The 14,016-nt window shown below is 37.7% G+C and overlaps 1 protein-coding gene across 1 annotated transcript in view; it reads left to right on the top strand.

Moving 5' to 3' along the window:
• The window catches only part of RP1 (RP1 axonemal microtubule associated), an 874,252-nt gene that overhangs the window by 384,643 nt on the left and 475,593 nt on the right, over positions 1-14,016 (top strand). Inside the window, 1 exon segment of the mRNA XM_042782735.1 lies at positions 8,763-8,894. Coding sequence (XP_042638669.1) covers positions 8,763-8,894 — 132 coding nt within the window.

Below are 14,016 nucleotides of genomic sequence, written 5' to 3'. Positions count from 1 at the left end.
TTTGAAATTTTGGCAGTTGGCGTCAGAAGAGGTGGGAATTGTTGCAGTGGCTCCAGACTCATAGATGCATGGGACTTTGTAAAAGAAAGAAAGAAGGGGCCTGGGAAGTCCAACTTTGGATACTCAGATGGTTACTTTGGTTAGTGTTACCTACTAAAGGAGAGAATTGATTCAGAGGCTAGGGCTTTTGGTTACACCCAGCCAAAGGCCCAAGGCCATATACATAGAATGGGAAGGTATTCAAGGTGAAAAGAGAACCTGAAATATCTTTAAAAGGATTATGTGTTTTGGTTTGTGTGTTTATCTGAGTGTACTATGGGTCTCTTACCTGCTTGTACATTAGCAATAATTATGGCTTATGGATAACAGAGAGCATGTAAGTCCGTCTTCAGCTGATACTTGATTGGATATGTTAAAAGGGGAAATAGAGTTTGCCCAGCAGAAATATAGGCTTTTGTTTCAACCCCTGTATGTAGAGTATTAGGGGCTTAGGTAGAAAACATGAGCCCCAACCAGAACTACTGAGAGAACAGAAGATATGCATTAGAAGACAGGACCTACAGAAAAAAAAAAAAAAAAAAAAAGTTTGGCTTTTTTTGAATTTCAAGCAAGCAGATAGGTTTTGAGTGCAGTGAGACAAGAAAGTCATGGTCCATGAGAGAAACCCCTTCCAGGACTGAATGTTACAGTAACCAACAAGTAATAGGCTTGTATGCTACTCGCTTGTGACCACCTGCGTCCAATTGAGTGGAAATGGAGGAAAAGCAGCAATGAAGAAATGGGATACTTTTTGACCTAGGCCATGGATGCTGGGTTGAGAAGAAGGGCTGGCTGGTCTGAAATGCTAGGAATTATGAGCCTATGGGCATTGAAATACTCCCTGAGGACTGAGGATGTGAGAGAAGGTGCTGGCTGGTCTGAGGTGAAGGGAAAAGTATGACTCCCAAACTTGGCAGCTGGAACCCATGACCTAGCTGGGATGGCTAGGGCTGAGCTTACCAGAACCCGACCAAATGGAGAGGAAGATTTCTGACACTGAGCTGGTGTTATGGCTGTTCGATGGCTTTTGCTAGGCTGGACTTTGCTTGTTTATAGATGCAGATGGCCAAAGTTTCCAAGAAGAACAGAAGATTCTTCAATGAGAAAGAAACATGCTTGTCTCCTCACAGTACTGGTTTGATAGGAATGGGCAAATTAGAAATTGGCTATCTAAAATGGGGGAAGATAAAGGCATGAAGTGGCTGGCTTATACACTTTCATGGGTGTGGTTATTATTAACCCTGCAGTGTAGTAAATTACATAGTGTGGCTTTTCTAGCCATTAGTCTTTGTAAACTCAGTGGTGGAATTTGCCATGAGCAACTGAGTAGCTCCTCATTATTAATGTTATACACCTGGGATATTTCTGTTGCGAGTGGTAGGAACACTCTTCTGGGAGGTTCTCTCTCTCTCAGGTGTATAGAAGTCTGATGTTGTGATTGGTTAGTTTGAACACTCTGCCAGACTCAAAAGGAGCCCTCCTAGAGGCAGAAGAAATCTCTCACTGCCAGCTGGGAGATGTGAGAGACATGGATTTCTGAGAGAGAGACATGAGAGACATGCACTGCTGGGAGAGAGACAGAGAGATTGTCGGCTGAGAGATGGTGGGCTGAGCATGTTCCTGAACTTGAATTGTAGCCTGTTGCTTCCCTAAAAAACTCCATAATCTGTGAGTTCTGTGTGGGACTGCAGTGAATTATCAAACCCAGCAAAGGTGGTGGGTGCTGCAGGAGGAATGGTTGGTAAAAGGGCTGGAGGGAGGCAGCATGTCTGGCCTTGCAGAAATAGGCCTTGGGCTACTGATAGTGATTCTGTCTTCCTCTCGTGGGGTTGGAGGAGGTCAGAAGATGTGGCTTCCCAGCCCCTTTGGCAGTATATTAAAATATTATTTAGAATATGGCAAAAATACATTTCAGATAATAAAATAGACTATATATGTTTAAAATATAATACGTACCAATGACCTCATATGCATGTGAAAGCTAGACAATGGAACACAAGACAGAAGAATTGGTCTATTTAAATCTATTTGAATTGTAGTGTAGATGAAGGACATTAGATATATCCTGGACTGCCAGAAGAATTGACAAATCAGTTTTAGAAAATATACAACCAGAATCCTCCCTAAAACTGAAGATTGAGAGTTTAGCTTTCTTACTGTGGACATATAATCAGAAAAGAATAGTCAGTAGAAAAGAACATCATGTTTTGTAAAGTAGAGGGTCAGTGAAAATGAGGGAAACCCTTAGTAAGATGGATTGACTGACAAAATTTTCTGGTCTTTTGCCATTAAATATTGATGTTAGCTTTGGGTTTTCTGTATGTTCCATTTATCAAATTAAGGAAGTTCCCTTCTATTTGTAGTTTGTTTAATGTTTCAAGAATGCGAGAGTGTTGGATCTTTTCAAATGCTTTTTCTGCATTTGTTAAAATAAACATGTGATTTTTGTTTTTTATTTATTGGTAACATGAATTAATTATGTGAATTAATTTTTGGATATTAAAGCAACCTTGTATTTCTGGGATAAATTCTTGGTGAATAATTCTTTTTATATGTTGCTGAATTTAGTTTATCATTGCTTTGTTGAGGACATTTGTGTTCATGTATGTAAGAGATAGTGATTTGTATTTTTTTTTTTTTTTTTTTTCCTTGTGATGTCTTTGTTAGGTTTTGGTATCAGGCCTCAAAAAATGAATTGGAAAGTAACTCCTTATCTTCCACTTTTTCAAAGAGTTTGTGAAACTGATATTAATTCTTCTTTAAATGTTTGATAGAATTTTGCAGTGAAGTTGTGGAATTAAAAATGTAAATACGAAATTAGAAATGTAATACTTAATATAGTTTTGCAATAAAAGGCCACTATTAAGGCCAGCAAAAGGGCGGGCCCCAGTTTCAGGAACAGGGGCAAGGCAAGGATGACTAAGCCCTGAACTCAACCATACCATGTAATTGGAGAATTCAAACTTAAACGTACCAATCGTTTGTACTCCCTCTGAGAATTCAAACTTAAACTTACCAATCAGCTGTACTCTCTCTCTCTGACCACCCCCTTGTAGTTTTGCCTTTAAATACTGTGTAACTTTGTTGCTGGCTGCTCCACTCCTCTGCCCCTGCATGGGATATGAGTCGAGCCCCAGCGCGCTGGAACTTCGAATAAACTCCTCCTGCTTTTGCATCAAGAGACGTCTTTCGTGAGTGATTTTGGGTGGCGTTATCCCTGACTTGGGTTGGGGGAGCCCTGTCGTGGGGGAACCCAACAAAGTCACCTGGTCCTGGGTTTTTCTTTGTAAGTTGATTTTTGATTACTGATTAACTCTTTGCATTTGTGATAGACCTATTCATATTGTCTATTTTTTTTTTTTTTTTGGAACATTTGCAGTAATTTGTGTCTTTCTGGGAATTTGTCCATTTCACCTAGTTTATTGATGTAAAATTGTTCATAATATTCCTTTATAAATTCCTTTTCATTTCTGTAAGGACTTTCACTTTCATTTTGGATTCTAATAATTTAAATCATTTCACTTTTTTCTTGGTCACTCTAGCTGAACATTTGCCAATTTTGGTGATCTTTTCTAAGAACTGGCTTTGGGTGTCATTGTTGTTTTCTGTTTTCCATTTTGTTACTCTCTATTCTAATCTTTATTTCCTCCCTTCTACTTGCTTTAGGTTTAATTTGCCCTTCTTTTTCCAGTGTCTTTGTAGATGGAGGAGAGCAATATCCTGAGGTGCTTTTGAGGTTGAAACACTGTCTCATGAGCTGGGACAAGGGTAATCAGGGCCCAAGTGTTATCAGTGCAGTGCATCCAAAGTAGGATCTCCATTACATGATGGGAGTGAGGCAAAGAAGGAAGATTCCAACTCTCAACTACACTTGCCTGTAACTTAGCCTCAACTTTAGGTAGCTGGGGCCAGTATGAAAAATACTTTTGCCCTCTTTCTCCAGGAAGAAAGCCCTCTGAGTGGAAGCTTGGAGGAAAGAGAGCCCTGTGCTCTTTGCTGCAGCAATCTGGAGTGGAGTCTCCATCTTGCTGAGCTGGTATGGGAAAGAGAGGAAGTGGTCTTTGTTTAAATATCAAAGACTTGTTTCCTTTACCTTTTTTTTTTTTTTTTTTAAGATTTTATTGAACAGATATTCATTTACCATCTACCTTTAACATAATTTTTTAGAAGCCTTAAAATAGTTGTTATTTTTCTTTTTTTTTTTTTTTTTTACCAATTTCCTTAAGGAATTGCACTGCCATATTGGAAGCTGTCCCCAGTCTGGTGGTTATTGATACTTCTAAAATTTTTGATATAAGAAGACACAATTTGAAGTACATAATCATTCATATGCAACATGTGCATTCAGATTTTCCACATGAGATCAAAAGAGCAGAATCTTCCCAGGGATGATGATCAGAAGGCAAAAAGGGATAGTAAAAATGATATAAAGAAGGACAAATAGAAATGGTAAACACAGGGAGGAGGTAGGAAGAGTGCTGTTACATTGCAGGGATTGCAATCAATGTCACAAAATAAAATGTGTATGAATTGTTGAATGGAAAACCAATTTTCTTTGTAAACATTCACCCAAATCACAATAATAAAAAAAAAATGCAATTATATTTATAATACATGCCTTTCAATAGCATTTCCAACTAGACAATTCTGATTGTTTCACTTTCTGACACAAGTTTTATTTTCCATTGCAGGTGGTAAACTTCCACATTACTTTTTATTAAATTCTGAAAGCCAGGAAGAGAAAACACACTAGTAAATGGTGCCCCAATTCAGAATATTATTGGAGGCTACTTTGATATTTGAATTTTGGACTTCCATCTGTGGTCCACCTGACTCAAAGACAAAGTGGATATGCTTCTGTATAGAGGGATATGAGGAAATCCTGAATGACTTTATGTAGTTGTCTTAGTTAGCTGGAGAATTTTTAACACAAATATCACAAGACAGTGGCCTTAAAGAACAGAAATATTTTCTAATGGTCTGGAGGATAAAAGTGCAAATCTGGGTCTCAGCTATATTTACTCCTTCCTAGTTAATATCCCTGAATATTCCTTGGTTCTTGTTGATCCTCACAGGACATCATTTTTGCCTGTGTGTGCATGTATGTCTCTACCACTATACTGCTTTTGATATAACTCAGAGTTATTAGGTTTAGGATTCACCCTACCCTGATATGACCTCAAATGAATAATAGTGTACATACAAAAATTGATTACATTGCATTGTTGTTGTTGTTATGTGCCATCGAGTCGGCCCCAACTCATAGCGACCCCTCCTTGGGTTTCCGAGGCAGTATCGCTATGGAAGTAGGATTGCCCAACCTTCCTTCCGAGGAGTGGCTGGTGGGCTTGAACCGCCAGCCTTCTGGTCAGTAGTCAAGTGCCTTAGGCACTATGCTACCAGAGCTCCTAAGAAACTCACTGCCGTTAAGTTGATTCCAACCCATAGCAACCCCTCCTTGGGTTTCTGAGGCAGTATCGCAACGGAATTAGATTGCCCATCCTTCCTTCTGAGGAGTGGCTGGTGGGTTTGAATCGCCAGCCCTCTGGTTAGCAGTCAAGTACCTTAGGCACTACGCCACCAGAGCTCCTACATTGCATTAGATTACACTATATATAGGGATTAGGACTCCAAAACATATTGTGAGGGTAGGAGCACAATGCAATCCATATCCAATAGTGAAGAAATAGCCTTACCCAAAGAGAAGTATGACTTTTGCTGTTGGTTTTTAGAAAGTGATTTCTAGGCCCCTGAAATGTCCTACCTGATAGCAGTGTCTTTGTTTGCCTGGAGGCTCTGGCCACTGGACAATTTAACAATGTGATTGATTTATGATGGGGGCTTTGGGCTATGCTATATCAGTTTCAATCTCTGGAGACACTAGAGAGTAAAGCTATTATCCTGATCACTGGCAGGGTATGGAGACTAAAAGTCAGACACACCGGCAATATGTGATTGAGTCCCAATAAAAACTCTGATATCAAGGCTAGGGAGAGCTCCCTAGCTGGCAATACTATTTGTTTTGTCTCTACAGGGAAAGGACCACTGAAAACTGCATTTACCACTCCCTGCCCCCAAAAACTCTATCCATATCTTCCCTTTCTGATTTTAATTTATATCTTTTCTCTGTAACAAACCATAACTGTGAGTTTAACAGCTTTCAGTACATTCTTTGAGTCTTCCTAGTAAATTATTATAACGGTGGTTTTGCGAGCTTCAAACCCACTTCTCTCCCCTACTCACAAACCAAATCAAATTCACTGCCATTGAGTTGATTCCAACTCATAACAACCCTATGGGACAGAGTAGAAATGCCCGACATGGTTTCCAAGGCTGTAAATCTTTACAGAAGCAGACTGCCTTATCTTCCTCCCATGAAGTGGCTGGTAGATTTGAACTACCAACCTTTTGGTTAGCAGCTGAATGCTTTAATCACTGTACCAGCAGAGCTTCTACGCTGCTACCAGTTTGTGTCCAAAGTGAAAGTGGTCTTAAGGGGTTTGGTTCCTTTAAATGTAAAGTTGGTTAAAATCATTGTACATTTCCAGAAATATCTTTTAGGCACTGAATTTTCTATTACTAAAGTAACTATTAGGAGCTCTGGTAGCATAGTGCCTAAGGCACTTGACTGCTAACCAGAAGGCTGGTGGTTCAAACCCACCAGCACTCCTCGGAAGGAAGATTGGGCAATCCTACTTCCGTAGTGATACTGCCTCGGAAACCCAAGGAGGTGTCGCTATGAGTCAGGGCTGACTCGACAGCAAACAACAACAACAACAACAAAGTAACTATTGGGTTATATAAAAAAATATTGTCACCATTTTTGAAATGCTGAAGTACAGTCTTGAGAAGCCAATGAGGCAAAGAGTAGGGTATGAGAGGTGATCATTCTGCATTTCACAGTGCTGCTCAGGCTGAAATTGTTATGCAGTGCTCCCTATACTTGTTCTGCATCTCTGCACTGGCACATTGTTTTCTCCTTGGTGCTTCTTGAGGACTTTGTGCATATGTCTGTATAGCATTCACCAAAACAAACCAGCGGCCATTGCTTATGTGTTCCTCTTTGGGCTGCAACCTCATCGCTGTCAAGGTCATGTCTAATGAATTGTGTTATTCTTAGGGCTTAAAGTGGTGACTGGAAGCTCATTTATCTTCTTTTTGTAGATTCTGGATTTTTACCTTATTTGTACATAGATGCATAGGCTCTCAATTACATCTAGGAATCTTTTTTTTTTTTTTTTTCTTTCCCTCTCTCTAGTTGTGCATTTACCCTCAGTGAGCAAATTTATAGTTATTTCTTATATTTCCATTTTTAACATTCCTTTATTAACATCAATCTCTAGTATCTAAGCATTATATTGTAAATAACTCATTATTGGTAAAACCTAAGTTTTATAGGGCATGGTCTTTAAAGCTTACTATTGTATAAAATTATATCTTATAATAATGGAAGGATATAAATGACAATGTGGTCAGGCAAGTTCCTCAGATACTAGTATTGTATACTGTACACTATAACTACAAATGATAGTTGTTGTTGTTGTTGTTGTTGTTGTTATGTGCCATGGAGTGGGACCTGACTCATAGTGACCCCTCCTTGGGTTTCTGAGGCAGTATCACTACAACAGTAGATTTCCCAACTTCCTTCCAAGGAGTGGCTGGTGGGTTTGAACCACCAACCTTCTGGTTAGAAGTCAGGTGCCTTAGGCACTATGCTACCAGAGCTCCCTACAAATGATTAAGTGTCTGTAATTTCTGTTATTCAGCCTTCTCATGTTGACATATAGTGCATGAATTACCTTAAGTTATTGACTGTAATAGTGGCATGAAGAAATAGTTGCAATTATTTATTATTTATGTAGAGTCAGACATCAATTAGTGTTTTTTTGTTGATGAGTTCACTAAAAGCTGGCAATTAGAATGTGGCAATATGTGAGTAACTTCCATTCAAAAACTAAATAACAGTCCTATAGAATGAACATGAACAACTTAACATTGAAATCTTAAAAAAAAAAAAAAAACACAGTGAGCATGCACTATAAAATTAATTTACTTATTTAGCTAGGTTGTAGATGTCTATTCCTAACCAAGACACTAAAACAAATTGCTTCTAAATAAAAGGCAGGAAAACATGAATGTTTTCCTTCATTGATGTATGTGTGTGTGTATGTCTTCGATTGACATATTTTATTAAGGTCTTATAAAATTTCATTTCCCCTTTTGAAGAAGGCAAAGTACCATGTTATCAGAGGAGTTTCCATTTAGAATTTATAAGAAAAACATCTTGAAGAAGTTATTTGATCTATAATCAGTACTAAACTGTTACTTGGATTTACAAAGTTGTTGTTGCTGTTGTAATGTGCCGTGAAATCGGACCCAACTCATAGCAACTCCTCCTTGAGTTTCCGAAGCAGTATCACTATGGAAGTAGATTGCCCCATCTTCCTTCCAAGGAGTGGCTGGTGGATTTGAACCACCAGCCTTCTGGTTAGCAGTCGACTGCCTTAGCCACTAGGTTTTATGGAAATGTCATCGATGTGCAGCCTGTTGTGAAGAGTAAGAAGTCGTTTTCCAGTAACTATGTAATGCTGGGTATAGAGACTTGACTGGGCATTGAAGTGGAAACAATACAAAACATAACTTGAATAGCCAAACATGGTGAGTTTTCTGAAAAGAAACAAATGATTTTCAGAGGATGACATCTTTTAAAATCTTAATTTCAGTTGGCAGAGAAAACCCAATGGGAACATCTGCAACACCCAGCCAAAGGGAGGAAAAGAACAATGCAACAAAAATCCAGATGGAAACACCATCTAAATTGGAGGCGGGATATCTCTTATCTTCTCCAATCACAAGTAATTAACAACTTTTTTGCTTTTTATGGTTTATTTTTCTGTATTGCTACTGCTTTGTGGCTACTCCAGGAGCAGTATCAAATTGTTGTTATGATAAAGGTTACCATATATCACAAAAGCTGCTTTCATGCTATTATTAAAAGTTCTATGATTTTATATTGCAAATAATACATATATTTTAAAAAGGTTTTATTTATTTGTTTTGAAAGAAATATTTACTCCAGAACAGTTACCTGAGAAAAAGATAATATTAAATTATAGAAGCATTTTGTACTATTATCTACAAAACATTTTATAAATAACAGTAAATTATCATGAAAGTCAAAATAACAACAAAAATAAACTTTTCAACTTCTCTGATACAGAAGCTGAGACAGGAATAAAGTGCTCTAGGCCTCAAGGTTTGCATTTCTAGTCTATCTCTTAATGTATTTGATTTTTTTTTTTTCTCTTAAATATGTTCCTTTCTACCTGACTTGGAAGTATAAATTATGTTATCTGACAAATCTTGTTCATTAGTATCTAGTCAGCTTTGGGTGAAATGAAATAGTGGACTATTGTCTCTGAATCATTTTTTAAAACAAAACAAAAGTGTGGAAGACAGATTATTTGTAATGCTATCTTAAGAAAAGTGATTTTTGAAAATTAATTATCAGGTGTTCTTTCTTTTCTTTTAGCTAGTAGCAGATAACAGATGCCTCTTGCTGATAACTCCACAGTACTATCACATCAACCATAAGGAAGAGAAATTACTCTTTTGATTTTTGCCTCATTGTACTAGTCCCAGTTACATATTTCCATGTCATGTCATGAATTCATAGAGCATTGTGAAGAATCACACTGCATGACAAATATGTGCTTAGTTAAAATTTTTCACAGAAGCAGAATTTAATCTTTATGTCAGGAAGCAGTGACACCTAAATTGGGAACAGCCACCTCAAGTATAATTTGAGTTGGTTGAAAATAACATGTTAACTGCAATTTCTAAGAGTAGAAGTTTTTTTTTTTCTTTTTTTTTAATGACTGGCAAAGACTTCAAAGTTTCTATAGGTGTTATGAAAATTTGCTCTGACAAAAATATTTTTAAATGCTACTATCATTAATTTTTCAGAGACTCAAATATATAGGTTTTTGATTAGGCAGAGCAAGTGATTGCAAAAATGTTATTACACCTTATTATAGAGACCTTTTCAAATCATTATTTCATTTAATCAACCATAAAATATGGATTATGTGATACTAAATGTCACTTGTCATGGAAAAAACAGACACAGACTTTGCTCTCTTGAAGCTTACAGTCTAGTAACTATATAGACATTAAAAATGCATCACACAGTAGTGACTAGTGTCTTAGAAGCTTGTGAGCAGCCACCTAAGCTGAAACTATTGTCAGAAAATCAAAGATGCATGAACATAATTAATCCAAAAGATTAATGGACCATGTGAAACTCAGCCTCCATGACCCTGAGACCAGAATAACTAGATGGTGCTCACCTACCACAATCAACTTCTCTGAAAAGGATTACAATAGTAGGTCCTAGATAGAGTGAGAGAAAATTGTGAAACAAAACTCAAAATCATAAAAAAGACCAGGCTTACTGATCAGATAGAGAATGATAGAACCCCTGAGGCTATGGCCTTTAGCTACCCTTCAAATGTGTAATTGAACTCACTCCCGTGGCTCAGCTTTGAGCCAAACAACAGATAGGCCTATCAGATGAACAATAGCACAAGGGAGGTACATACTCTTTAAAACAATCACCCATATGAGATCAAAAAGGCAGTTTTGCTCAAGAAGAAATCTCAGAAGGCAGGAAATGATAGGAAAGGAGGATGAAAGGAAATGAAAAAACAGAGGGTGGAAGTGGAAAGAATGCTGTTACCTTTTGGGGATTGCAATCACTCTCACAAAACAAATATTCTGTGAATGTTTGAATGGAAAACTAACTTGTTCTATAAACTTTCACCCAAATCACAATAAAAAGTTAAAACAAAATTCATCCCACAAAACTTACAGTTAAAAGCTGATAAATAATATGAAGGACCACCACTCATCTGTCAGTTTGTCACACTGTGGTGGCTTGAGTGTTGCTGTGGGGCTGGAGGCAATGCCACCAGTATTTCAAATAACAGCAGGGTCACCCAAGGTGGACAGGTTTCAATGGAGCTTCCAGACTAAGACAGATTGGGAAGAAGAAAGGGGCCATCCACTTCTCAAAAAATTGGCCAATGAAAACCTTATGTATAGTGATGAAACACTGATATATTACTGGAAAACATGACTATCCCTGAAACTTTGTCTGATATGGTGTTGGAAGATGAGCCACTTAAGTCGGAAGGCACACAAAATACAACTGGGGAAGAGCTGCTTCCTCAAAGTAGAGTTGACATTAATGATGTGGAGTAAAGCTTTCAAGACCTCCAACTGCTGATGTGGTATGACTCAAAATGGGAAGAAACAGCTGCAAACATCCATTAATAATCAGAACATGGAATGCATGAAGCATGAATCTAGGAAAATTGGAAGCTGTCAAAAATGAAATGGAATGCCTAAATATCAATATCCTAGGTATTAGTGAGCTGAAATGGACTAGTTTTGTCATTTTGCAACAGACAATCATATGATCTACTATGCCAGAAATGACAACTTGAAGAGGGATGGTGTGGCATTTATAGTCACAAAGAATGTTTCAAAATCTATCATGAAGTACAATGCTATCAGTGATAGAATAATATCCTTATGCCTACAAGGAAGACCAGGAGCTCTGGTAGCATAGTACCTAAGGCACTTGACTGCTAAGCAGAAAGCTGGCAGCTCAAACCCACCAGCCACTCCTCGGAAGGAAGGTTGGGCAATCTACTTCTATAGCGATACTGCCTTGGCAACCCAAGGAAGGGTCACTATGAGTCAGGGCCGACTCGATGGCACATAATAACAACAACAAGGAAGACCAATTAATACTACTGTTATTCAAGTTTACATACTAACCACTAAAGCCAAAGATGAAGAAATTGAAGATTTTTACCAACTTCTGCAGTCTGATACTGATCAAAGTCAGAATCAAGATATGTTGATTATTACTGGTGATTGCAATGCAAAATTTGGAAGCAAAGAGGAATCATCAGTAGTTGGAAAATATGGCCTTGGTGATAGAAATGACGCTGGAGATCACATGATAGAATTTTGCAAGACCAATGACTTATTCATTGCAAATACCTTTTTTTTTTTTTTTTTAACAACATAAACAGCAGCTATCCATGTAGACTTTACCAGATGGAATGCACAGGAATCAGACCAACTACATCTCTGCAAAGAGGTGATGGAGAAGTTCAATTTCTTCTGCCAAAACAAGGCCAAGAGCTGATATGCAAGTTCAAGTTGAAGCTGAAGACAATTAAAACTAGTCCACAAGAGCCAAAATATGACCTTGATTGCATCCCCCCTGAATTTAGAGACCATCTGAAGAATAGATTTGAAGCAGTGAATACCAATGACTGAAAACCAGAGGAATTGTGGGAGGACAGCAAGAACATCATCTATGAAGAAAGCAGAAGGTCATTAAAAAGACAGTAAAGGAAGAAAAGACCAAAATGGGTATTAAAAGAGACTCTGAAACTTACCCTTGAACAGAGAGTAGCTAAAGCAAATGGAAGGAGTGACAATGATAAAAGCTGAACAGAAGATTTCAAAGAGCAGATTGAAAGAAAGTGAATTATTGTAATGAAATGTGCAAAGTCCTGGAGTTAGAAAACCAAAAGAGAAGAACACACTTGACAATTCTAAAGCTGAAAGAACTGAGAAAAATTCAAGCCTCCAGGTGCAATATTAAAAGGTTCTGTGGGCAAAATATTGAATGATGTAGGAAACACCAAAAGAATATGGAAGAAATACAGTGTCACTGTACCAAAAGCAGATGTTCATCTATTTCAGGATATGGGATATAATCAAGAACCAATATTATTGAAGGAAGTCCAAGCTGCACTGAAGGAATTGGCAAAAACAAGGCTCCAGGAATTGATGGGATACCCATTGAGGTGTTTCAACAAATGGATGCTGCAAAATAGGTACTTACTCATCTATGCCAAGAAATTTGGAAGACAGCCACCTGGCCAACTTATTGAAAGAGATCCATATTTGTACCCATTCAAAGAAAGATGATCCCACAGAATGTGAAAATTATCGAGCAATATCATTAATATCACATGCAAATAACATTTTGCTGAAGATAATTCAAAAATGGTACAACAATACATTGGCTGGGAACTTCCAAAAATGCAAGCTAGGCTCAAAAGAGAATGAGGAATGTTGGTTGTATCAGTTGGATCTTTGCTAAAAGCAAAGAATACAAGAAAGTTGTGTTTTATTGACTATGCTAAGACATTTGACTGTGTGGATCATAACAAATTATGGATAACGTTGAGAAAAATGGGAATTCCAGAACACTTAATTGAGAAATTTTACATAGACCAGGAGGCTGTCATTTGAACAGAAAAAGAAGATACTGTGTGGTTTAAGATCAGGAAAGGTGTATATATCAGGGTTGTATCATTTCAACATACTTATTCTGTTTGTATGCTGAGAAAATAACCCAAGAAGCTGGACTATATGAAGAAGAACATATCAGGATTGGAGGAAAAGTCATTAACAACCTGCAATATGCAGAAGACACAACCTCACTTGCTGAAAGTGATGATGTCTTGAAGCACTTACTGATGAAGACTAAAGACTACAGACTGCAGTATGGATTAAATCTCAACGTTTAGAAAATGAAAATCCTGACAACTGGACCAATAAGCAGCATCATGATAAATGGAGAGAAGATTGAAGTAATCAAAGATTTCATATTCTTTGGTTCCACAGTCAACACCAATGGAAGTAGCAGTCAAGAAATAAGATAACATATAGCACTGGGCTAATCTGCTGAAAAAGACCTCTTGAAAATGCTGAAGAGCAAAGATGTCTCTGTTAAGACTAAGGTACACCTAACCCCAGTTTATAGACTGAGACAGACTAGGAAGAAGGAAGAGGCCGTCCACTTCTGAAAGAATTGGCCAGGGAAAACCTTGTGAATAGCAAAGAAACACTGTTTGGTACATTACCACACAACTTTAGGAATAGTCC

This window comes from Orycteropus afer, unplaced genomic scaffold, assembly GCF_000298275.1.
Source record: "Orycteropus afer afer isolate SDZICR_OR568_19922 unplaced genomic scaffold, OryAfe1.0 scaffold00436, whole genome shotgun sequence".
NCBI classification, from domain to species: Eukaryota; Metazoa; Chordata; class Mammalia; order Tubulidentata; family Orycteropodidae; genus Orycteropus; species Orycteropus afer.
Note: the sequence above shows the minus strand (reverse complement) of the source record. Positions and strands in the feature narration are given on the sequence as shown.